Source organism: Mesocricetus auratus, unplaced genomic scaffold, assembly GCF_017639785.1.
Source record: "Mesocricetus auratus isolate SY011 unplaced genomic scaffold, BCM_Maur_2.0 Super-Scaffold_4256, whole genome shotgun sequence".
In the NCBI taxonomy this organism is placed as follows: domain Eukaryota; kingdom Metazoa; phylum Chordata; class Mammalia; order Rodentia; family Cricetidae; genus Mesocricetus; species Mesocricetus auratus.
The window spans coordinates 32,734,162-32,759,157 of NW_024429182.1; the positions used below are offsets into that span (position 1 = coordinate 32,734,162).

The 24,996-nt window shown below is 37.1% G+C and overlaps 1 protein-coding gene across 8 annotated transcripts in view; it reads left to right on the plus strand.

Annotated features, from left to right (window-relative positions):
- The window catches only part of Rfx3 (regulatory factor X3), a 251,217-nt gene that overhangs the window by 210,607 nt on the left and 15,614 nt on the right, over positions 1-24,996 (plus strand). For all 8 annotated transcript variants that reach the window (XM_040745977.1, XM_040745989.1, XM_040745998.1 and 5 more), the window contains 4 exons: positions 76-173; positions 2,600-2,749; positions 8,757-8,965; positions 15,085-15,238. In XM_040745977.1, the coding sequence (XP_040601911.1) occupies positions 76-173; positions 2,600-2,749; positions 8,757-8,965; positions 15,085-15,238 (611 nt within the window). The remainder of the gene's footprint in view (positions 1-75; positions 174-2,599; positions 2,750-8,756; positions 8,966-15,084; positions 15,239-24,996) is intronic.

A 24,996-nucleotide genomic window follows, 5' to 3' on the forward strand; every position in this document is an offset into this window, starting at 1 on the left:
ATTTCCCTTGTTCCAGCATAAAAATTAATGATCTTGGGTATCTTTATTGTTCTGCCTTTATTTTTTATTACTTAGGTGCCTTGACCCAAGCCATTCGAAATTTTGCAAAAAGCCTTGAAGGTTGGCTTTCAAATGCCATGAACAATATTCCACAGAGAATGATTCAAACCAAGGTATGGCTATATCCTTTGGTTTTGCGGGGAATGGGGCACACATGTGCTTGCTTAAGAAACTATTTCTTCAAATAGTTTTTTCTCACAAGTGATCTTTATATATAAGTAACACAATATTATGCAGAGTTAGCATATGGGTGTTGTAGTTCAGAGTTGTTACTCATGCCTAGGGGATTCTAGACTCCACATTATCCCTTTCTGGCATATTACTTTAGGTTATTCTGTGAGCATATGCCCATGGCAAGATAGGATAGAAACTATACTTCATTTTGCTGCCAAAATTCACACTTGTGGCTTTTAGTGTGTGGCTGTGCCCACCATTATACTCCACCAGTGGATCTTTTCCTTTGTTTTGTGTGCAATGTTGCTCCATTGAGATTCCTGTAGTCAACAAGTTTCTTCCAGGTCTTTCTACCTTTCTTTAATTTTTGCACATTGGAGGCTAAGATAGGAGAACTGAGTTCAAGTCTAGCCTGGGCTATGAAAGGAGCTCAAGGAGAACCCAAGTTACTTAGTAAGACCCAGAGTCTAGGAAAGTAGCCTTGAGTTCTAATCTGAAAATCACAATAAAAGATGTTATTTGATTGTGACAGAAGAACCTTTCTAGTTTATAAGAGCAGTTGTAGTCCTAATCCTACCTCAAATAGCTGAATCACTCTCCTTCTCAGTGTCATCAAGTGAATGTCTTAGCAGATTGCCTGCAACATTAGCCATTTTGCTGAATTTCAGAAATAGTCTGGGTGTTTACCACGGCAAAGTATAACTTCTGCTCTTCTGCTGTTGCTGATATGCAGTTGTATTTCTGCTGAGCTCTCAGTCACTGACAGTTTACCCGACTTAGGGAAAAAGCTTTCTAGTCAGTGGCAACTAACATGCCTGTGTTCAAATCTTACCATTCAAATGAGTTTCTGTTAAGCCTAGATCAAGGTACTTGACCTCTCTAATTCATAACATGTTGAGATGACAGTTGAACCATGTGATATATATGAGACACTTAGCCTGGTATATAGTATGTACTCATTGTATGTAAACCACAAAAATGGAATATTTTTTCAAGGGTATGTGAACCTGCTCCAATATTTCATACAGTCCTAACACTTTTAAATAGTCACCTTTGCAGTGTCGACACATTATTCTACTCAACCAATTCTTCAATTATATATTCTTATGTATCCATAAAAATTCAATGTAATATGATATATTTCTATAAATATGTTAAGGCTTTTAGGCATATTTTGAAAGACTTGGGTCATATGTACTATGTATCTAACATTTCTATGAAAACTAAATATTGAGTTGGAGGGTTTTTTTCATTATCTTTGATATCTTTCAACATAGGCTAATTGATACCATATCTCATTAAAAAAACAAATGTTCCCATGCTGGTATGTTAGTAGTGGGGGAGGAAAAAGAAAAGAAACAAAAGGTTTAAGGAAAGTGTATTGGAATAACTGAATTTATTTCTAAACATGACAGCAGATTTGAGAACAGCTAATGATTAAGCATCCTAAAGCTAGCAATAATGAGAAGTCATCACCAAATCTAGATCTGGGATGAACATTATATCATTAGGAAACCTCCTTCTAAGTTTCCCCAGTGGTAGCCTTAGAAAAGGAAAGAACATAGCTTGTGAGTAATGAACACTCTGACTTCTGTTGACATGTGCTTCCATCTCCTAACAATTCTCCACCCCGACTAGATCCAGCTGGAAGCTTGAAGGCAAAGGACCCCTGCCATCCCCTGTAGCCTTTGTGTCCACAGACAGTTGTGGAGATAAAAGGAAATTTACCATATAGCCCACTTAAAGAAATTTGCATCCTAAAAATGTTCTACTTGTTGGTCTGATAAATGTATTTGGTCATAAAAACTTTGAACTCCCTTGTTTCACCATCAAGTCTGTCAACTTGTAAACTAAAAGTCCTAATGGCGAATCTAAATAGCACTGCTCTGAAAGAGTTTCTTTGTTCAGTAGCAATAATACATCTGTAGAGTTTGCTTTTCACACTGAAAAGCAATGTTCTTGCTTTTTTAGTTTCTAGTTGTCCTAAAAAGAGTTGCGGGTGGTGAAAGCAAACATTTTTCTACCTTTTTAGACAATGTGATTTCTTGATGTGGTTAAGTAATTCACTTCCAAGATTGGCCTAGTGATTGCTGCACTCAGATGTCAAAAACATTTGGGAGATTGTTTTAATGTTGACCTCAATATATTCAAAACCAAAGAATTCTCTGTTTAAGAATCGTAAATGCTATATAATTTATTAGCAAACTATTACCAAATGAATTTGAATGCATCTAATGAAAGCTGTTAACTTTGACTGAAGTATTCGGAGGTTGCAGTAGTTTCTTTTATGAGAAAGAAATGGGGGAGGGAAGAAGAGAGAAAAATAAAAAGACAACCCACCCCCAGCTTGCTTGGGTTTCTACAGGTTGCCGCTGTAAGTGCCTTTGCTCAGACTCTGCGAAGATACACATCGCTCAATCACCTGGCCCAGGCAGCCCGTGCTGTACTTCAGAACACTTCCCAGATCAACCAGATGCTCAGCGACCTCAACCGCGTTGACTTTGCCAATGTCCAGGTACTCTGCCCCCTTGTAAACCCTGTCTTTTAAAGAATGGTGTGTTGTTCTAAACTAGGACCATCTGATGCACACAGTGGCAAAATCCGTGTTCACAATCTCCTCAAAGATGGGGTTTTGCCCAGCTCAGACTACACTGAACCCCTTTATTTTTTGGATGAAGTCAGCTAAGCTTTATGAACTAGTAGGCAGTGGAATACATCCATGTTTGCTGAGGAGTTAAGAGGAAAAAATATCAGAGTCACTGAAGTTAGGCAAAACTATTCTGTGTCTGTGAGAATTTTAACAACTACTTCCCTGCTCTCCATTTCACTTTCCCAGCTGTAACAACTACCTTAGGCTGTTGATTGAAATAGTGATCTGTACCCTTTCAAGCAGGAACTTCTTTTATTACAGTAACCCACCTTGAAGAGCTAAGCACCTCTCTTGCAAAGCACATTGCAGATACCTGAGAAAATTCTTTCACTTAAAGAATTAACTGAAGTAAGTCTGGACACCTTAGTTCAAATAAAAAACTATATATTTTTTCTAACACTAGTTACTCTGTACTTTACACTTGGAAATAACTAATACAGGTTCCTCGCGGAAGTCTAACAGATAGTTGTAATTATATAAAAAATCATAACACCCCAGACCTAAAGTATAAGCAACAAATTAAAATATGCATAATTCCATACAATTCAAATTTTAAAACTTTTGCATTAGCAAGAGACTACATTAAAATAAAATAAAAAGGCAATGCAAAGAAAGTCAGAAACCTGTGTCTTGTAAATGTAATATACATGGAGTTTATAAAGAAGTACTCTGCATCCCATTAATAAAAATACACCTGATTTTAAAATTGTAAATAGATAAGTACCCAATAAACACATGAAAGGATTCTCAGCATTGGCCACCAGGGGAACAGGAGTTAAAACCACAAGGAAATAGCATTGCATGCACACTAAACTGGATGTGATTGAAGACAGAAAGTATTAGTTTTGGTCCCTGGAGAACTAGAGAAATTAGCGCTTCATGAGCTGCTGATGGGATTGCAAAGTGCCACAACCATTGAGACAGTCTGGCATCACCTCAAAAGATAATAGAGACCAACCACAAGAATGAGCAGCCCACTGCTTGGCAGATAGCCAGGAGAAAGGGAAACATGGTCACACAAGTTGACCAATCCTTGTTTAAAAACTTGGACTGAAATGTTTGGGTGTTTTGTGATTTTTTTTATATTTACTAGACTTTACCACATGATTATCCCTAAAGTCTATACTTTGAAATGCTTCAAAACACAAAAGTTTTGGGCATCCAACACCATATGTGTATTTCAGATTTTGAATTTTTAGAGATCTTCAATCTGTACTTCAATGTTCATAGCATTGTTGTTCAAACAAGACAACCCAGGGGTCCTTACCTGAAAAATGAACATGTGCTTTATGTATACAGTGGACTGTTGCTGAGCAGTGGAAAGAACTTATGAAGCCTTGATTGAGCCTTGGAAACATGTTAAAGGAAGAGAAATTGTTACATGTTTCCATTCATATGAAAAGACCTAGGTAGACATTAGAGACAGAATAGATTTCTGACTGGGTAGAGCTGTCATATTGCAGAGAATGAGAGATAACAAATACAATGAATGGGTGCAGGACTTCCTTTTGACGAGAAGTATACTTTAAGTAGGTAAATTGTACAGTGTATTTTTTAAAATACTTTCTCTACTTACAATGTCTAGGTTTATATAAAATATATTACATAATAATACTTGAGCTTGGCACATTTATAGTACAATAAAGTAACTATGTTCATTGTGACTTTCAGGAATTATTTCTCATATTTCTGTTATCTAATTTTTCAGTCTCTTTTCCATGTATTCATTCATCTAACTGCCAAGAGCCTGTATACAAACAGATATACTTGTGTGCTAATACATACTATCATATGACCTTTAAAATAACAAACAGTCTTAGATTTATTAAATGGTTTGAATATGTTAGGGATTCAATAACTCATTTACCAAGATTATTAAGCAATCATATCACCTTAAAATCTGTACTCTAAATTTACTTTAGATCTTCATTTGAAAAGAAGTTTTAAAAGTATCTTAAGAACAGTTTAGGTAAAACAACCTTGAAGTCAGAACAGTAAGACAACTTCAATTTCCAGTTGTCTGTTTCCAACTTGGTAACAGAAATTTTTGTAAAGAATAATTTATTTCAATTAATATCTGAGGACAATGTTAGCTATTCTTGTTTTAACATTTATCTGTGTGTCCTCAATCCTGGATTCATTATTTTTGTATTGAATTGAATATGTATACAAATGAGCCCACTCACTGGTTAGAAACATCTCTCGAGGACATCTTTGTATGTAAATAGTCAACTATACATCTACTACTCATCTTCACACTGCAACTTTGAGACTGTTGTCTTCCTTCGTTGTCAACTGTCAAGTTTTCCTGTGTCTATCATGACAGTCATTAGTACTGGAACCTGTATGATTAAGCATCTGTCCTCCAAAACATCTTTCCTCTCCTGAGGATCATAAAGAGAGTGGTGAGTCATTCAGTGTGCCCCGCACTTATGTCCTCTACATTCTGATGAACACCCAAACTGACCCACTTCCTTCTACCTTGTTTGCCTTTTTATCCCTTCTGAGCTTTGAAAGGCTTCTCTAGTATGCCCTGCTTCCCATTCCTTCTTCCTGACCTTTTCCTGTCTTTTGGAGCTTGTCCCTGCCTCTTCTAAGATGAATTTTAGCAGCACTCACAAATCAAAGAATAAAACTCTTGCAATAAAGAAACCGGTTTGAAATAAGTTACAAGTGTTATTATTAGAGCATGCCAAGACCTTGGACATTCCTGTCAGCATATCCATAAACCTTTTTTCACCATTTCATGCCCTTCTCAACAAATATTTTTGCATTCAAGACATTTTTTCTGTTGCAGTTTCATTGACTTTCTCACTTACAATGGTATTGTTTCTAAGTGTTCTGTATAAATGGGTAAGTTTTTATCTACATTATTAATTACGTAGGTTCAGATGGTTTTACCTGATAACCAGGTCATTGAATACTTGAGTTTCTTTCTTTTGTTTGTTTGTTTTTTGAGACAAGAGTTTTTCTGCATTGTTCTGACTGTCTTGGTAATCACTTTGTAGACCAGGCTGGCCTCAAACTTAAGGATTCACGTGTTTCTGCCTCCCAAGTACTTGGATTAGAGATGTGAGCCACCACACGTGGTCACTTGGGTTTCTTTATTGAAGATACAGTCTGATTTTGAACTTCCTTACTGTATACCATGTTGGATATTATTTTTATATGAGTTAGGAACATCTTCGGATGTTTCTTTTTAGCTTTTCTCATTATAAAATTGAGAACACTCCACCCTTGTCAATAGGATTATTTATGGAGAAAGCTATTATTATTGTGAACCCTATAGGCTTAGTAAAATGACGTGTATTATAAAAGGGTGTGAAGAGTGTCTTATGGAGCTGTTGTCTTATTTCTTGAATTAGGCTTCAGATTACCGTCTTATGATTTTCACATAAACAGTGAGTTTGAATTTTGGGAAAGAAGTGAAATTCCTCTGTGTGTATCAGTAAGGTCCTCTTTGTAGAACCAGCACAAACAAGAACAAATTCCTTCACATGGAGCACAGAATCTACCATTTGTACAACAGAAGGTTCTATAGCTCTAATGACCCATACATACAGTCCATATATTTAACACTGATGTACTGTTTACAGAGAAAGGGTCAAAGTAAATTAAAAAAAAAAAAAAAGGTTACATGTTAGCAAACCAAAACCCTCTCCTGGTAACTGTTGTAACACTTAGCTTATCTGGGTACTCAGGAACTATTAAGTTGACACAAAATTTCTGAGAATCATTTGATACTATTAAAAGATTTTAACTGTTCTTGTATAAATCTCATATAGAAATAAGTGAAAATATGAGCAAAATGTAGTTAACAACATAGCTAATTCAAACTATATGCTAGTACAAATTTAGAACAAATGTCTAGCTGTATGAAATTGGTTATACAAATAATAGTGTATTCATGCAGTGAAACAAGTTTATTTATTTTTTTAAATTTATTAATATTTTTATTTTAAAGACTGGATCCACTTCATGCAATTCTAACCACTTTGCATTTTAGCCTGTCTTTTTTTGTTTTTGCTTTTGTTTTTTTCGAGACAGGGTTTCTCTGTATTGTTTGGAGGCTGTCTTGGAACTCGCTCAGTAGACCAGGCTAGTCTCAAACTCACAGAGATCTGCCTGCCTCTGCCTCCCAAGTGCTGGTATTAAAGGCATGCACCACCAATGCACGGTGAAACAAGTTTATTAATGAGCAGTAAATACAGCTTCATATTCATCTGTCTGGAAAGGTAGATGAATTATCACTGTTAGGCAGAATACTCAATAGAATATATGATATTTATTATATTTATACCAAAACTATACATGTGCAAGCATAAATGACAAAATATAAATTAGCATAAATAAATTAGTAATGTAAATATAAACAAGCAATATGTATTCACAAGTAATATAGGACATAGTGTATTTTAAATTGTGAAATCTTGAAGGATATGTGTATCCATGCATTATAACTATCTTGGACTTTTGCCCTCATACTCTTATATTGTCTTTTTTATTTCTATTGTCTTTTCCTATAATTGTAGTTTAGTCTATTTAAACTTTTTACAAGTAGTGTTTAAGAGGTAGCATCTAAAAGCAAAGATAGAAGATGCTATTATCAACTGAGATGTGGAAGAAACTAGGTTTCCCTAGAAAAATAGAGTGAATGATGTGGATGCACTTTGCCTTTGAAATGTCTCTAAGATTAAATCACCCTTGAATGGGTAAAGTGTGTAGGGTCAGCAAAGATTCAAGAACTGAAAGCATGGGATTAGAAATGTATTGATTTGAAATTGTCAATATGAATCAACTTGACCTCTGAGATCGCATAGAATTAAAGCTGCATAGTGTTTTCATGAAAATATCAATGTATTCTATGTTTTTGTATTAAAACTTTACGAACATTCTTTCAAAGACATTCATCTTAAAAAATGTCATCATGAATCCCACTTAAAAACTCTTAATGAGTCTCATTTGTCAGATATTGTACATAGGAACCAAAGCCTACACTGATCTAATTAATTGTTTGAACTTACTTTGGCAAATTAGGGCCTGAGCAAAAATGTCTGCCTTTTGATTGTCAGGCAATATGTTGCCGAATAGTTTTGATCCTGAGAGAAACATTTTTTTCTTTTAATCTTAAAATACTGCATACCACTGGCAACATCATAAAATTTACACAATCACAGAAAAGTAGCTTTAAAAGTTCCTATTTTCATTGTTAGAAAACATGAAGCTTCCCAACCAGAAGCAGAAGGGAAATTATAGTAATCAGGTTTCTTGGCAGGTAGCAAGTCTACATTTTCTCAAAAGAGGTTTTGTTGTTGTTGTTGTTGTTGTTTTGAGCTCTGTGAATTAATTTGCATTTGTTGGTTTGCCTTGATAGCCCTTGAGATTTCTGTTCCCAATCTATAAACTCACACAGCATATGCTTCTACCTAGTACCATTCAGTGTTTGTTTTAATCTTTAGGGACCACTTTTGGCCAATTGAATCCATTTATTTCTCTGACTTACACTACATCTTCTAAAATGGTTTTAAATTTGTATGTGGTGGGGTGGGAGAAATTTTGAAGCATTATGAACCAGGACATGCCTGCTGCTGGTTCAGACATCTGACTTCCTTAAGTAACCATGCTAGTCTTCCAAGACCTAGCCAAAGGAGAACGCCAAGTCACAGTTAAATACTGCTTCATGTAATGATCAGGGAGAAAGGCTAAGCCCTGAAGATGACAAAGGCGTTGTGCCTTAACCATTGTTCATGTTCATGATTCACTTGTTTCTCCCACCGACGCCTTCCGTGTGACACCCTGCACATGGTCTGTGCTGATACTCAGGGAGAAGCTGCTGAGTTGAACTTTCCTTTCTCTCTGTGACCTGTCCCAGGAGCAGGCTTCCTGGGTGTGCCAGTGTGACGACAACATGGTTCAGAGACTAGAAACAGACTTCAAGATGACGCTTCAGCAGCAGAGCACACTGGAGCAGTGGGCAGCTTGGCTGGACAATGTGATGATGCAAGCACTGAAGCCCTATGAAGGAAGACCCAGCTTCCCCAAAGCCGCCAGGCAGTTTCTGCTCAAATGGTCTTTCTACAGGTAACATCCCAAGTTCACTAAATTTCTTCATGTTCTGCAAATGTGTGTATATGCCCACTATCACATAAAAAAGAAGTGAGCTTTAGACTTGGTGGAATGTCAAACTCTCTGACTGTGATGCATAGAGACTAAGCAGGAAGTTTATGAAAATGGACTTTTTTTCTGGGAATGGAAGCCCTCTTTCTCAAATCAAGAAGTTCTCAGATAGTATTTTCTGAGAGTCCATCTAAAATAAGAGTTCTCAACCTGTGGGTCACCATCCATTTGGGGGTCGAAAGACACTTTCACGGGGGTCACCTATTACTATCAGAAAACACATATATTTACAGTATGATTCATACTTGTAGCACAATTACACTTATGAAGTAGCAATGAAAATAATTTATGGTTGGGGTCACTACAGCATGAGGAACTGTATTAAAGAGTCACCTCATCAGAAAGGCTGAGAACCACTGTTCTGGATGATGTTTTCCACAACAGTCAGAAAAGATGTCTAGTCCCTGCTCTGCTCCTACCTTATTGAAGTGCTGTCTTGTGGAGTTACGACTACTATTCCTTTGTCCCTTGTCAGTGGCCCTCACACTGTAGTCATTAGACCATGACCTCACATCCACGTAGACACATTATAAATGTGCATCTTTAGGCCAGTTACCAAGTCTGCGCGAGTCAAAATCCATATAGGAAAGGCCTAGCAATCTGACCTTTCAAATCCCCTAGGTAATTCCAGTTTACACTCAGAACTACCTAGTTCATTTCTTAATTCTGTCAATTATCAGAGAGCAGAGTATATCAGAAAGGTGTATATCAGAGAGCAGCATTTATATGTTCTTTCCCCTTTTGATTATTTCTGAGACCCATTGATTCATTCTGTTGGTGGTTAGGAGGTAGTTAGTAGTTAGGAGGATAGCTGGGGTCATTTACTTTCTCATCATTATGTTGCATGACTAGTTTCTAGTAGGTAGTAACAGGTTTTATTGATAATGAAACTTTCTGACTAAAATACTTCATATGGAAACACATGGTTTTATAGACAATAGAAGCACCCCTAAAGGGAAAGGGCTTACTAACTATATGATACATAATGGCAAATTTGGAATGAGTTGTTGGCACCAAATCTACTACAGGATTTGCAAAGAGCATTTATGAGCTGTATTAATCAAGACTTGTGCCATATTTGCATAGCATGGAATGGTCAGGTGGATTCCAGCATGGAGTCTGTCAGGAAAACATTAAACCTCTCAGGAGATACAGATTTTAGCCCCAAGTCAGTGGGATCACCCTTAATAAAGAAGCAAACACTTGTATTTGTACAGGATCAAATACTAACATCAAAAATTTAAATTATCTAACTTATCTCATGAAATAGAAGTCCAGCTGTTATATAATTCAAAACTCTATTTTCTTTTGTTGTTGTTGTTGTTGTTTTGGCTTTTGTGAGACAGGGCTATCTACATAGCCCTGAATTTCCTGGAACTCACTATAGAATATGACAAGTTGGCCAGGCGGTGGTGGCACATGCCTTTAATCCCAGCACTCGGGAGGCAGAGGCAGGCGGATCTCTGTGAGTTCGAGGCCAGGCTGGACCGACAGCCTCCAAAACAATACAGAGAAACCCTTTCTCATAAAAAACCAAAAAAAAAAAAAAAGGAATATGACAAGTTGACCTTGACCTCACAGAGATCAACCTAGCTCTGCCTCCTAATTACTGGCATTAAAGGCAGAAATATATTTTCTTGATTGCTTGAGAATTGATATTTTATTCATCAGAATTTTCACAGAAAATAATATAAGCGATATGTGTACCCATGACCAGTGGCTGAAACATCACTTATACTGACTCTTTCCAAATGTCACATGGCCAAAGGCAGAGTGCCCACAACTTATACAGCAGTGAAGGAAAGATAGATGCTCAACCTCTTCCTATTGTGTTCTGTGGTAGTGGCAGGCTTGCCCTTACTTCTACCAGAGGTTTTTTGTTTGTTTTTTTCCTGCATTTAGTTGACATCATTTTAGAAATACACTCCTGGTGCCTTTGTCACCACAGAGATCTGTTGCAGGAATCCTGTATTTCGTGTTCTCTGCAGATAAACCCAGTAGATCATCTTTTGCCTGCCCTCTGTCCTTTGTGAGTTGGGGATAATTGGCTTGTTATTATTAGACACGATTACAGTTATTATTTTCATTTGAAGTCCCACAGTTCAGAGCCACAGAAAGAGACATTTAAGCAGATGCGTATCTCCTGCTGGTAGGCAGAGGAATAGCTGAACTGCCTTTTTCTGATGCATAAGAACATAGTGCATAATGGAAACTGATGCATAAATAAATCATCAGAGAAGCAGACTTGAAGAGTTCTTATGTTTTTAGCATTGTAAATTTAACAGCCACATATATAGTCCCTGCATGTTTAAAAATCACATATTTAATCTAGTAACTTCTAAAATTGTATTTGTTTGCATTTACCTACACAGACACATAGAAACAAATCGGCAGTCTAACAGCAGTTAGTACATTGCTGCAGACAGACTCTGCTCCATCTCCATCTAGAGCTATCTACATACTTAAACTGGCTTTGAATGGCTGGTGTTGATTTTGGGAAGCCCAGAATTGAAAAATGTATGTGGACTATTTCTTTTCTTATGTGCTTTGTGAATAAGACAAGAGAGCATTCCTGGTAACTTACAGTATAGGTACATCCCTGCTGTATGTGGTGGGGAAGAGTTTGCTACAATTAACTAACATTGCTCTTTGTCTAAATTTCTACAATTAGAATTAACCATTCAGTGAGCTGACATTTTGATAAATACTGCCACATTCCTTCTATGGAAGCCTCAGGAACACTAGTAGAGACAGTGGAGTTCTTTCTCAACCCCTCTATAGACTATAATACAATCTCTTAGTGGAATAGGTAACAGATGTTCTTTTTAATTCAATGTGTTTACTTTTGAGTAAGATTAGTTTTATATTTGCATCTTTGTTAGCCACTGGTCATTCCTGTACTGTATTTTAAATATCAACTGACTTTGTTCAGTAAGATGAAAGGAGTTTAAGTGCCTTCTCCATCCTTGGCTACTTTTAAAGGTTACTGACTTTGAGTTCAATGTTATTTGACATTTAATCATTATGTTACTTGTTTTGGTGTGTGTGTGTGTGTGTGTGTGTGTGTGTGTGTAGGAAACTCTCTGCTTAAATGTTTCCCATGAAAAAAGAAATACTTTCTTTTTAAAAATTACTATGATACATTCTTAAATTATTTTACAAGTGGATGATGATGTGTCACTGAATTTTAGTGACTTGGCACATAAATGAAGCTATTCTTCCATTTGTAATAATTCACTTATGCATTAGAGTTATAAACATTTAAGGTATGTTTGAAGTATTTCACTGACACAAAGAAGCCATTACCTGGAACTGTTTACTATAATCAATATATCTTTAACTCTTATATATGCAGTACTGTTAGGTATCTTAACCTGCATAGCTGGATCCTGGAAACCTTTCTGGCAGTGATGGGAGATTAAGAAAGACAGACACAGTAATTGAAACCTGTGATTGGGTGGACTATGTACTCAGATGCAGACACAGCAGTATTCCAGATATTCAGGATATTTATTATATATATCATGAAGGATGAAGGGATCTCTGTAGGGGAGCAGTCTCAGGTGACCTGAATATGAAGTTATCTGGGATGAGGAATTTAAGCTTAGTAATCTTTCCATATTCTGTTTGTAGCTAAAGGCCAACATCTGTACTCAGACTACAGGAAAGCCTTGCCATTTCCCTGGGCCTAACCAAGGAAGGTCTTGTTGTTTCCCCTGAGTCAGAGGCAAGGAAGACTTTGTCATTTCCCTAAGCTTGAGATAATAGCATCCTTGACATGGCCATTCTCATGTCATGAATGCTCATTCATACTAGAGTGTATTTATCCACCATATCCATGAGGGCTATATTTCAACTTCTCAGGAGATGCCTGAAAACACCCATATTACTCAGCCTAAGGTATAGCACCTTGTACATCTTGACATCAGCACTTATCACAAGATGTGGCTGTAACTTTTACAGTTTGACAGCAAACCTAGAATGGATTTAATCCCCGTTGTCTCAGTTGCACAGATAGAAGATACATTCTTTCCATCAGTCTCATCTCAGAATTCACTAATTTTTCTCCTAAATTCAAAATCCTCCACCTTCTTACTGACAGAGCCATTTTACAGTAATAGGGTATGCTGACTCTCCAATACCACCATTCTTACACTCTGGGGCCTTTATACAGCTTGGACTTTCTGGGCAAAAAGATGAGCTGCATCCCAAGTGGCAGGAGCCACAGAGTAGATTTCACCACTCTATGCAGAAGGACATGTGATCTGAAACTTGTTTATTTCTGGAATTTTCATTTCATATTAGTAGACTACAGTGGCTGAAACCAAGAAAATCAAACCCATAGATATAGGGAACTACTATGTGTTGCTTCATTTGACTCTCAGACTAACTTTTAAACCTTAAATATGGTTATAGAGTTATAGGCAAGATTACCAAGGCCACCTGCGACTCCACACTTAGGAAGATTGCTGCAGATTTCAGTCCAAGCTACATAATAAGACTTGGGCCAGCCCTGGTTTGGTTTTTTTGTATGTTTGTTTGTTTTAAGGCATACTATAAATGGGTCTAGCTAGACATCCAAGCTTTACCTTTTCTTCTGTTTGTACAATTATTTAAAAAAGTGAGAAGTCTTCTGTCCATATAATGATATTCATTCTTCTATAGACAAATTAGAACTAGCATTTTCTGTTGTGTTATAATCATGATAAATTTTATTTACTACATTCTATGTATTCGTAAGTTGTTTTATATTCTTAGGCTTATTTTTCCCTGTGTAAGTTAGCCGAGACTAAAAATACTGCTTTTACTTTCTCTAGAGAAAATAACCTCAGGGAACTCGCTTATTTGAGGTTAAGAGTCAAGTAGCAAAGAGCCAGCATTGGAACCCAGAGCTCCTGTCTCCAGCTGGCAGCTCATGATCTGTCACTTGCCAAAGTAGTTGTATGGAATCTGATGTATTTAAATCTCTGTTCTTGAAAGGTAGAAAAATGAAGCAAAAAACGAAAGTAAAGCCTACTTACTTTTCTTTTATTTGCCTGGAATTTTATAATTGGTCATTATAAAAATAAGGCTTTCATTTGTGACAGTTTGCCTGTTCCTCCTGAGAATTTAATGACAGTTTTAGTGTTTATAGGTCAAAAAGCTTTAGAAAAAGGCCACTGAGTAAAAACTGGTATAAAACACACATGCATAAATACATGCATTATTCTTACTATGAGTCACAGATTTACAGGTACATTTGAGAGACAAAAGAAGCTTATTAGTTGATATGTCTTTGGTAAAGCCATAGTTTTATTTGCACTTATTTGTACTTCTGATATAGCAGAGTTTATTGTTAGTATTCTGTCTATATGGTTCATATTTGTATAATACATACATTAAATATTTAAACTTTTTATGTTTAATTATTTAATTCATCTATAATTTCCATCTTTAGTAGGGGGAAAATCATGTTAATTTAAATGAAAATCACCAAGAAACTGGAATCAGTAAATTTACTTCCAAAAAAGCATGCTGGAAACCTACATATTTACCTCCATTTAGACTGACAGCTCAGGGACTTTTGCTTCGATTTTTGTCTGAGATCTGGCAGAAAGTACACTCTAAGGATCATTGTCATTTAGAGATGACAAAATTTCATTGATCATCAATAAGCTGTTCACTTTAACTTGATTTTCTTTATACCAGGAATGAGTCTCCAGCCTGCACAGTTGTTTCTGTTCAGTTGTGATGCAATGGGAATGTGTACAATGGGAAGGGCAGTAATAATGTAAGTTCTTTTCTAATGAAGACCCACCTGGCTCTAGTGAAGATCAGGGTCAAGCCTTAACCTCTTTCCCACCGTTGAAATGAATTGAACCAAATGTTTTCAACAATGAAATTGCTCTATTGCAAGGTTTACACTCTAAAAGCCTGCACTTTCCTGTAGTCTCCTGACATAACTGCTTTTAAGCATACTAACGTGTTGAACTATAACCTTTGTCACTGATTCTGGCTTCATCTCCACCCTTTCTCTTCAACAGCTCAATGGTTATTCGGGACTTAACCTTACGCAGTGCTGCTAGCTTTGGCTCCTTTCACTTGATCCGGCTACTCTATGATGAGTACATGTTCTACTTGGTAGAGCATCGTGTTGCTCAAGCAACAGGAGAGACACCAATAGCAGTGATGGGCGAGGTAAGAGAGGCTTCTAGAACTATGTGTTACTGTTCAGATTTTAATTATACTTCAAATTATGAATATGAATGATTGACTAAAGCAGCTTTAGTCCCACAAGGGACTGAATGTCTGTTTTTAATCAGAGAATTCTAAAGTTGAAGATTCTATCATGTCAGTGAAATAAGTTTTGCTGCATTATATGTACCCTCATTAAAAAAAAACTTTGAGAAACACAAGACTTTCAAAATAAAATTATTGAGTAGGAGATAAGACCAATGCCTGTGATAAAGCTAAGGACCAAGAAAAGCAAAACAGTTAAACCTGTATTTTGTGATCTCTTCCTAGTCTTCAGGGAGGAAATGAATGGTTTTGCTTTGGAATGCTATGATAATGCAATGATGACTGACACTTTTTACTGTTTGCAAGCATGGTTCTACAGCATTTGCATATATAATAAAACACTTAACAGTTTATTACAAATCTTTGAGATTAAGTTCTCCTTTTTTCCTAATTTATCAGTGTACATCTGAGGTTAATGCAGAGAACATGGGTACAGGGATATTTAATGGTTCTGTAATTAGTAAACATTGTAGACACTTTGCTAATCATATAGTTTGATTTTCAAACCCATGCTTTTGTCAATAACAGTGTGAGAGTGAATTTTATTTCTAGAGTTTCTAGGTAATAATAAAAACCGCTTATCCATACCTAATGTCAGAAAGTGGTAATTCATACAATAATATGAATGTGAATTGTTTACTATAATGAGCAATAGGTACAAATGCTGAAATAATTCAGCTCTGATTCATTTTATTATATTATACTGGGGTACTTTATACCTTACTAAATTATGCCAAGCCAGACATAAAATCATAAAATACCCAAAACAATGAAGATATTCATTTTTTAATCTATGTATGTATATGGCTAGGTTTGAGCTTTTTTGTTTGTTTGTTTCCTTGTTCTTTTTTTTTTCAAAACAAGGAAATAAGGGGGAAATTGCTCAGTATGTAATATGTTTTTTTGTGCAAGGCTGAGGACCTGAGTTCAGATCTCTAGCACCCATGTGAAAAACCATCATGGTTATGTGTATCTGTTATCACACCACTGGGACTCACTAGCCAGCCAGTCTAACAAGTCAGTGAGCTCTAGGTCAGTGAGAAATCTGGCCTCAAAAAATTAAGGTAGACAGTATTAGTGGAAAACATCAGATGTTGATCTGGCATACATAAACACACAGACACACATATAGGAGGTGGGAAAAATTGTTGAAGATAAATACTGCTAAATTGCTGCTTAACAAACATAACAGTAGAAGAAATAAAATAATTAAAATGCTGTAATCATCCCCTGTAAATTCTACTGTAAACCACAAGTATTCTAACATGAGTAAAATATACATCAAACAGTCTTAAAAACATTTTGTCTGTATGTGTGTCTGTGTGCCACAATCATGCCTGGTGTTCACGGAAGCCAAAAAAAGGATCAGATCCCCTGAGACTGGAGTTGTAGACAGCTGTGAGCTGTCATGTGTGTGCTGGAATGGAACCCAGGTCCTCTAGAAGAACAGCCTGTGCCCTTAATGGCCAAGCCATCTCTCCAACCCTGAATATCAGTTATTTTTAACAGCATTCATCTTTTCAATTTTTTGAAAAAAGAATCCTTTGCAGTTTGCTGATATATATATACATTGTTGTATGGTTATGTTTAAATGATACTTAAAACATATGTGTAAGACAGAGCAAGAATATCTGTAGCTTTTAAATAATAAGCCAAACAATCTGGATTTTTCTTAAATTTGACCTTTGCTATAGCTGTATAAGATGCCCCATTGGAATGAAAGATTTCTTACCTTAGGGCTCAAGACTCTGAAATGAATCTGCCCTTTTGTGCTTTGAACACTTTGCCACACATCTCTTGTGCTCTAGATCTTTTCTAGAATGAGTAGGATAATGGAAACAGTGCTTCTTATTGTCACCATGTGGCTGGCTTGAACCCATCACACTGTGAAGGCTTAGCCACTTCCTCACATGAGCCTGCAGCTAATAGTAGCTCAGCAAGTGAGATATACTATCAACATTGCCACATAATCATTGTAATAGACACTCTTAACTACATGGTAGGATGTAAATGAAGAAGATAACTTAGAGCACAATGCAAAGATATATGTATAACAATAAGACATAAATTAGTTTCTATAAAATCAGAGTTGTAAATGTACATCCTAGTTCTGATTGCTTACTGTACTCTTACCCAGTTTGTAAGAAAATCCTTTTTTACTGTTTATATTACTGTACCTTTCAGTCTACAAAAAAACCAAGGCTAATTTTCTCTATTCAATCTCCTATAGCACTATAGTAGAAGCCTTTTAGCTAGCGTGCTCTTTTGGCCTTAATTCTACTATCTATCTCATCTAAAATTATTTTTATCTGTGGAAAGAAGATGGGTAACCAAGTAACAGAAAGCCTCCCCCTTCTCCACACCACCACCACCATCTCCTGTGATTCTCATATATTACCCTTTCCAAACACCTGCTGGACATGGTAGAGTATGCATGTCTGTAATTTCAGCACTTGAGAAGTAGAGGCAGGAAGAACAGAGGATCAAAGCCAGCCTGATCTATATAACAAACTCAAAGCTAGCCTCTATCACATGAGACAGTGTCCCAACAGATAGATAGATAGATAGATAGATAGATAGATAGATAGATAGATAAATAGATTAGATGATAGATAGATAGATAGATAGATAGATAGATAGATGAATCTCTGTCTGTGTGTGTGTGTGTGTGTGTGTGTGTGTGTGTGTGTGTGTGTGTGTGTAGATGTTTGAGGGAAGGGAACTGCCTTGTTTCAAATTCACTGGTACCTTCACACAGAGTAGGGACACCATGTCAGATAGTGTATTGAGATCCATAAAATTCACCATTTCCTGAAACTACAGCAACTTCTTTTTAATCATCATTAATAACATCAACATAAAAGTCACCAATTGTTGATACAGAGAACTTATATGCTTAGCTGAATTATGATCTTGAACTTCCTGCTTATATTTGTGTTTTGGTAGATGTCACCATGATCCTATCAGCATCATCTCACATGTCTTTCTGTCTTTACCCATGTCCAACCACTCACTAAATCTTCCCAATCTCAAATTTGCTCATAGTGTAGTCAGTATTGTCTTATGCAGACACAAAGCTGATTGCATTATCCCCTACCTAAAGCTCCTCAATAGATTATTCTTCTATTAGTTAAGGAAGAAAGTCTCCCCTTGTACAAGAGGCATCTGAAATCTGGCTCTGGCTCTGTATCGGCTTCAGGCTTTCACTTCTCCTACCTCTCTTTTAACTGTGCTAGCTTTTGTGCCTCTCCATCATTAGAGCACTGTATAAGTGGACCCCTCACTTCACCTTTCATTGCCCATTCTCATTCCTACTACGTGCTTTAAATACCCCTTCCTCAATGAGACCCAATCCTCACAGACTGTGTTCTTCTAGCCTATTCTCTTCAGTTTGGACTTTCACTTTGTGTTCTAAAGTTTACACAGTAGTAATTGTATGGTTCTCCATATGATTTGTATAATTGATAGTTTAATGCCTGGAGATAACACAGAACTTTTGAATCAAAGGAATTGAATTTGGGATGAGCTGCAGTTCTCTGTTGAAAACCAGACTTCTTTCTAAAATTAGTTGACTCATTTACTTAACAACTCTGTTATCAATGGCTATGACAGTAAACAAAATTAATTTTGACTCTGTCTTGAAGGAAATTGCATTGCAAGAGGAGATATATATTTACTGAGCATTCTGCAGCTTCATTGCTACACATTCTCAGTGCTGTAAAGGAATGGTTTAGGGGATTAGGAGGTGCTTGAAGCAGGGGCAGTTACTTTTGCCTGGGAAGGCCATAGAAGGTTTTCCTAAGGAAATAATATTGAGGTGAGAAATAAAATGCTCCAAGAAGTTAGAGATTTGGAGACATGGTGTGTGTCAATTATCAGAATCCCAGTGAAAAGTGACATGGAACAGCTAAGGTGGAGACTATGATGGTTTGAAGGAAAATGGCCCCCAAAGGAAGTGTCACTATTAGGAGGTGTGGCTTTGTTAGAGTAGGTGTGGCCTTGTTGGAGGAAGTGTGTCACTGGGGGTGGACTTTGAGGTGTCCTATGCTGAAGCTATGCTCAGTGTGGTTCACTTCCTGTTGCCTATGGATCAGGATGTAGAACTCTCAGCTCCTTTTCCAGCACCATGCCTGCCTGCTTACCACCATGTCCCACTGTGATGATAATGGACTAAACCTCTGAAACTGTAAGCCAGCCTCACTAAATATTTTCCTTTATAAGAGTTGCCATGGCCATGGTGTCTCTTCACAGCAGTAGAAACCCTAAGACAGGGATCATAGCCAGTGAGATTTTTTTCATGGGAAATCTGAGGTTCAGGTAGTAGAAAAAGCCAGGTAAAAATTGTCACATTTCACGGTCAGGAAGATTGGTGCCACGAAGAAGCCAAAGATTTTAGGTGAATCCTCCCCTCCCCCTGTAGTCATTGTGCTGGTGCTGAAATTGGGCACAGAACTGTTGGATCAATTTCACAAAGTCACAGGAAGGTGCAGAATGTGCTCGTGATCACTGTCTGCTGCTAATGCAGCACTGCATTTGTTACCTGCTTTCCTTGGGGCCAGGGAGGGGGCTAGGTTTGAAAAAGAGAAAGCCTTTTAAAAAAATTAAAACAATTGGTGTACCTTTTCACTCATAGTAGCTCAGTAAATAAATCTTAAAATGAATGTTACATTGTTTGAGCAGCTGAAAGATCAACAGGTTTTCCCATCAAACACAGTAAACAAAACAAAGTCTATTTTTGAATGCACTAATACTCACCAATAACGGTGCCATTTCAGTTGCTTCAATGAGGACCGCCACATATTAGTTTGCCAGAGAGAAACTACCTCATAGTCCCTACAAGTTTTTTCCAAATGGCAGTTTGCTGCTACATTAATAATCCCTACTATGTCATTTGAAGCATTTGCAACTGTTGACTTCCTTTTTTTCCCCATTTGTTTTGTTGTTCAGTTGGTTGGTTTTTATTTTTGTTTTTGCCTATATTATAGACAACAGTATTTATTTACAGTCATAATTCATGTAATTTTCACTTGTTTATTTAAGTATTTTAAGTGTGCCTACAGGCTTTCTGACAGTGATGAGATTTTAAGAGGTGGTATAAGATAGACAAGTTACACCTGTAACACACCTGTTAAACCTCTAAATAAAATTTCAAAAACCATAAAGTATTCTATGCAGCTCTGACAGGGCAAATTGAGGAGAAAATAACCTTTTTAAATAAATTTTTGTGGCTGTTTAGAATCTGTTTGGAAATCTGCAGTGTGTATATCTTACATTTTAAATATACAGTTTAATACTATATTCACTGAATATATACAATTCATGTTACTTCATAAAATGATTCTTCATGACAAACATTTTATATTATATATTTGGAATTAATTACATATGACTTCTTTTTAATCATAACTATACCCATATATTATTAGTTCTAAACCACCTCTTTTGTCAATGTTTCAAAAGGAAAAAATAGAAACTGTGACATAGACATGTTGCCACATACTTATAATGTGAGCATTTCAAACCTGGGGCAAAGAATGGTAACTTTGAGGCTAACCTGGGTTATGGTAGTGAAATCATGACACAAAATCTAAAAGTAGATACAAAATGATTCTTTAATTGTCCAGGTCTGAACATAAATATGGAAAGCAACCTATCTAATTATACCATCTGGGGAAAATATTTCCTGGATTCATCAAAGTTAATATATTCAGAATGAAAGTGGAGGGACTGAAAAGCGAAGAGGAATAGTAAGAATTCAGCAGGCAGACTTTGGAGTAATTGTGAAGTGAAAGGGTACCCTTTGGAGGAAGTACAGCCATGCACATAGGCACGGAAGAGTAACCTAAAATCAACCAAAGGCAAGCAGTGTCAGTGAGCAGGATTCCAGGGTGGTTAGGGGTACACTGAACATATGACTGTCCAACAGCAGACTTACTTTAAAGCATATTTTAAAAACAGGAATTGTATTACAAGTTGAGTTTTTTGCAGGAAAAAACAACTATCTGTATAGCAGTAACTGAGAAAATGTATGGAATCTTGTCAAATGCTATGTTATTTGTAATAAAGTTTACCTTCACTAGCTGATACTTTAATTGACTTCAGATCCTGTCACTTTGCTAGGTGATTTTAGAGTCACATTTATTAGTACTCCAAACCTTGCAAAAGATGTATTAGTGTCACCTTTCACCACTAAGGCCAATAGGAGTGGAAAGTCAAAAGTCACAAATGGCAAGTGCTGAAACTAAATTGATAAAATGCTTCAGCCACACTCCAATAACCAATGCTCATGCTACCCACTTATTTTATCATCATATAAATTGTTTGCATATTTTTCCAAATAGGGACTATGTTATTAGCCTTGTATCCAAAGCATACAACACCTAAACATAAATGTGTATGCATACTCAATCTCTCTCATGACATGTAAACCAGATGCCTAGTGTGTAAAATTTTATCATTTTGTTACAAGGCTCCTTTCTTGGATTTTCATGGATGTCTCTTAACCATCCTGATACCCCATCCTTCATGTTTGCTTAGATATTTAGAATATGCAATCTAAATGCAATATTAGTTTGAGCAATTTGCAGTTGGAAGGTCAAATGCATTAGAAAACAACAAATTATACCTTTCAACATCTTTGTATCCCCCACCCCCCGCCACACACAGACACCAGACCTAAATGAATTTTTTCAGAATTTGTATTTTGGCTTCAGCTCTAAGTCTGCCTTTGTATATTAGCATAAATTCAGACAACCTGAAAGTAAATGATGAGTGTGACACCCTGGAGGAGTCATGGAATACGCGCATCTTATGTACTGCCATCTACCAGATCCCTCGGATTAGCTTTTTGAAAACTCTTCCATTGCTGCCTGCCTTTCTCCAGGATTGTCATTCTGCTCATCTTCTCTTTGCATATGATAATATTGCCTATTTATTACAGCACAGGGGAAGGGCTTAATTTTGGTTACACCTCAAGTCCAGGTGTAATCACCAGCCTTCCTCTGGATCATATCCATCAGCCTGCTTCCTATGTTCCTCTTCCCTGAGGGCTTCAACCTCTCCATATCCCCCCCCACACACACACACACATACTCTCTGGGCATAGAGAGAATCCCACAATAAATATTGAAAAATAATTGCTGAGAGAAATACAAAAGAAAGATGAAAGGACAGACTGCCAACTTACAGGACATCTTATTGGCTCTCAGGGTGTGGTTACATTTTCTTTTACTCTAGCCCCATGTTGTAATGCCAAAATGTTGTTTTTTTTTCACTCTTTGTTCTTTTGAGGATCCTGCCACCCAGCTCCCAAATAAATCACACATGGAATCTTATTATAAATGCCCAGTCTTAGCTTGTCTTGTTTCTAGCCAACTTTTCTTATCTTAAATTATCCCGTCTAACTTTTGTCTCTGGACTTTTTCCTTTTCTTCTGTTTATCTTAATATCACTCTTATTCTGTGGCTGGCTAAGTAGCCAGCCCCTTCCCCCTCTCCTTGTTCTCTCGTTCCTGTTTCCTTTCCTCCTTGATCTCTCCTCCTGTTTATACTCTCTGCCTGTTAGCCCCACCTATCCGTTCTTGTGCTTTGCAATTGTCCATTCTTCTCTTTATTAAACCAACAGGTGTTTTAGACAGGCAAAGAATCACAGCTTCACAGGATTAAACAAATGCAGCATAAACAAAACAACACATCTTTACATTGTTAAACAAATGTTCCAGAGCATAAACAAATGTAACACCTTAAAATAATTTTTCACAACATCAGGGTTCATATATGAGACTTCTTTACTCAAGAAGGTAAAGTAACGTGTAGTCTTCCCACTAGCTGCCTGGGTCCTGAAGCTGGCTCAGCCCCCAAATAACACACAAAACACTATATTAATTATTAAGCTGTTGGTCATTTGCTTGGTTTCTTATCAGCTAGCTCTGACTTAATTGTTAACCCATAACTGCTACTGAGTATTTCCACGTGGTCTTCTCTTACCGGAGGAAGGGTCCGATCCTCTTACTCCTCTGGTGTTCTACATCTTGACTGACTGTGCCTCTGTTTCCCAGAATTCTCCTCAACTCTTAGTTCCACCTATCTTGCTTCCCTATTGGCCAATAGTGCTTTATTTATACCAATCAGACAAACATACACAGAAGGACTTCCCCCATCAAGGTAAAGTTCCCCATGCCTAGTGTATCTTCTTCTACATTATTTCAGAGCGCCTTTCCTAGGTGTTAGGCTTTTATTTGGGTGCTAACCCTGGATATCTGGAAGTGGGAAAAAGAACAAAAGTAGACATTCAAGACTGCCTAAAACACCCCAACAACAGAAATAGTTGTTGTAGACCCCAAGAGACATCTCAGCACATAGTCCTCTGCAGTTATTAGTTAGTGCCTGCCACTGGCTTTTTTGACCTGTGGCTGTTTGGAGAAAGAAAAAGCTAAGTGTCAGGTTCTTGAACATAGATTAAGCATGCCACTGCCACCTACTGGCTCCTTTGTCATACTTCATGATCCTGGGCCTACTCCAAGTGACCCTGAGAAGTTGACTTTATTGTACTGTGGTTCTCTGTTGTAGAGAAGGTGGTGGTTACTGGTCCTGCTAGTAAAGGTAAACTGCCCTTGTTCTGGGTGGGAAAGGTCTTTGTGTTGTTTATTTCTTCTATTTTATAATAGGAACTTGCTTAATGACCTCCAACTCATGGCAATCCTCCTAAGTCAGCCTGTTGAGTGCTGTGATTACAGATGTATATGTGGTTTTGAGTGGGAAAGTTCTTAAGGAAATGACTCTTTTCTCCTTTTCCATACCATTGTTTTACTAAAATACTATGCTCAAAATGCCAGGAAAGATGTTCTCAACAAGAATATGTAAGCTCTACAAATCTAACTCACATTTGTCTTGAAGAGACCATGTTTCCAATCCTGCTCAATCTCATTGTCTCTCTGGGTAATTATTGCCTTGTGTTAGTTTGAATGAAATGCCACCACTACCACCACCACCCTACCACCCCAATCTCTTTCCCCCTCCCCCCTAAGCAGGCTCATAGGGAGAGACATTATTAGAAAGGGTTAGAATGTGGCCTTGCTGGAGTAGGTGTGACCTTATTGGAGAAAGTGTGTCATTTGAGTGGGCTTTGAGCTTTCAAGTGCGCAATCCAGGCCCAGTGGCCCTCTCCCTGTTGTCTGTGGATCCAGATGTAGGACTCTCAGCTGCATCTCTAGTACCACATCTGCCTGCATGCCACCTTGCTTCCCCCCATGGTGATAATGGACTGAACCTCTAAACTGTAAGCCAGCCCCAATTAAAGTTTTCCTTTCTAAGAGTTGTTGTGGTCACAGTGTCTCTTCACAATAATAAACCCCTAACTAAGACAGCTGGTTATGATCACAGTCTTTCTCTCCTGTAATAAATTACCGCCTTGCGGCCATTCTTTGCTACTAGATATTGCACATAGCTTCGTTGTGAATCAATCAGGTAATGAACATGGTTCTTTCACTTATATATGTAGGGTTTTTTTTTTGCATAAAGTGTGTTCTTCCAGTCTCAACCTAACATTTGCAGGACCAGGAGTTTCATAGGTCGAAATATTTGAGACATTGGGGCATTGGGAATCAACTATAAATACAATGTTTTCTATCCATCTGTTTTTAACAGATCTATGTTGAT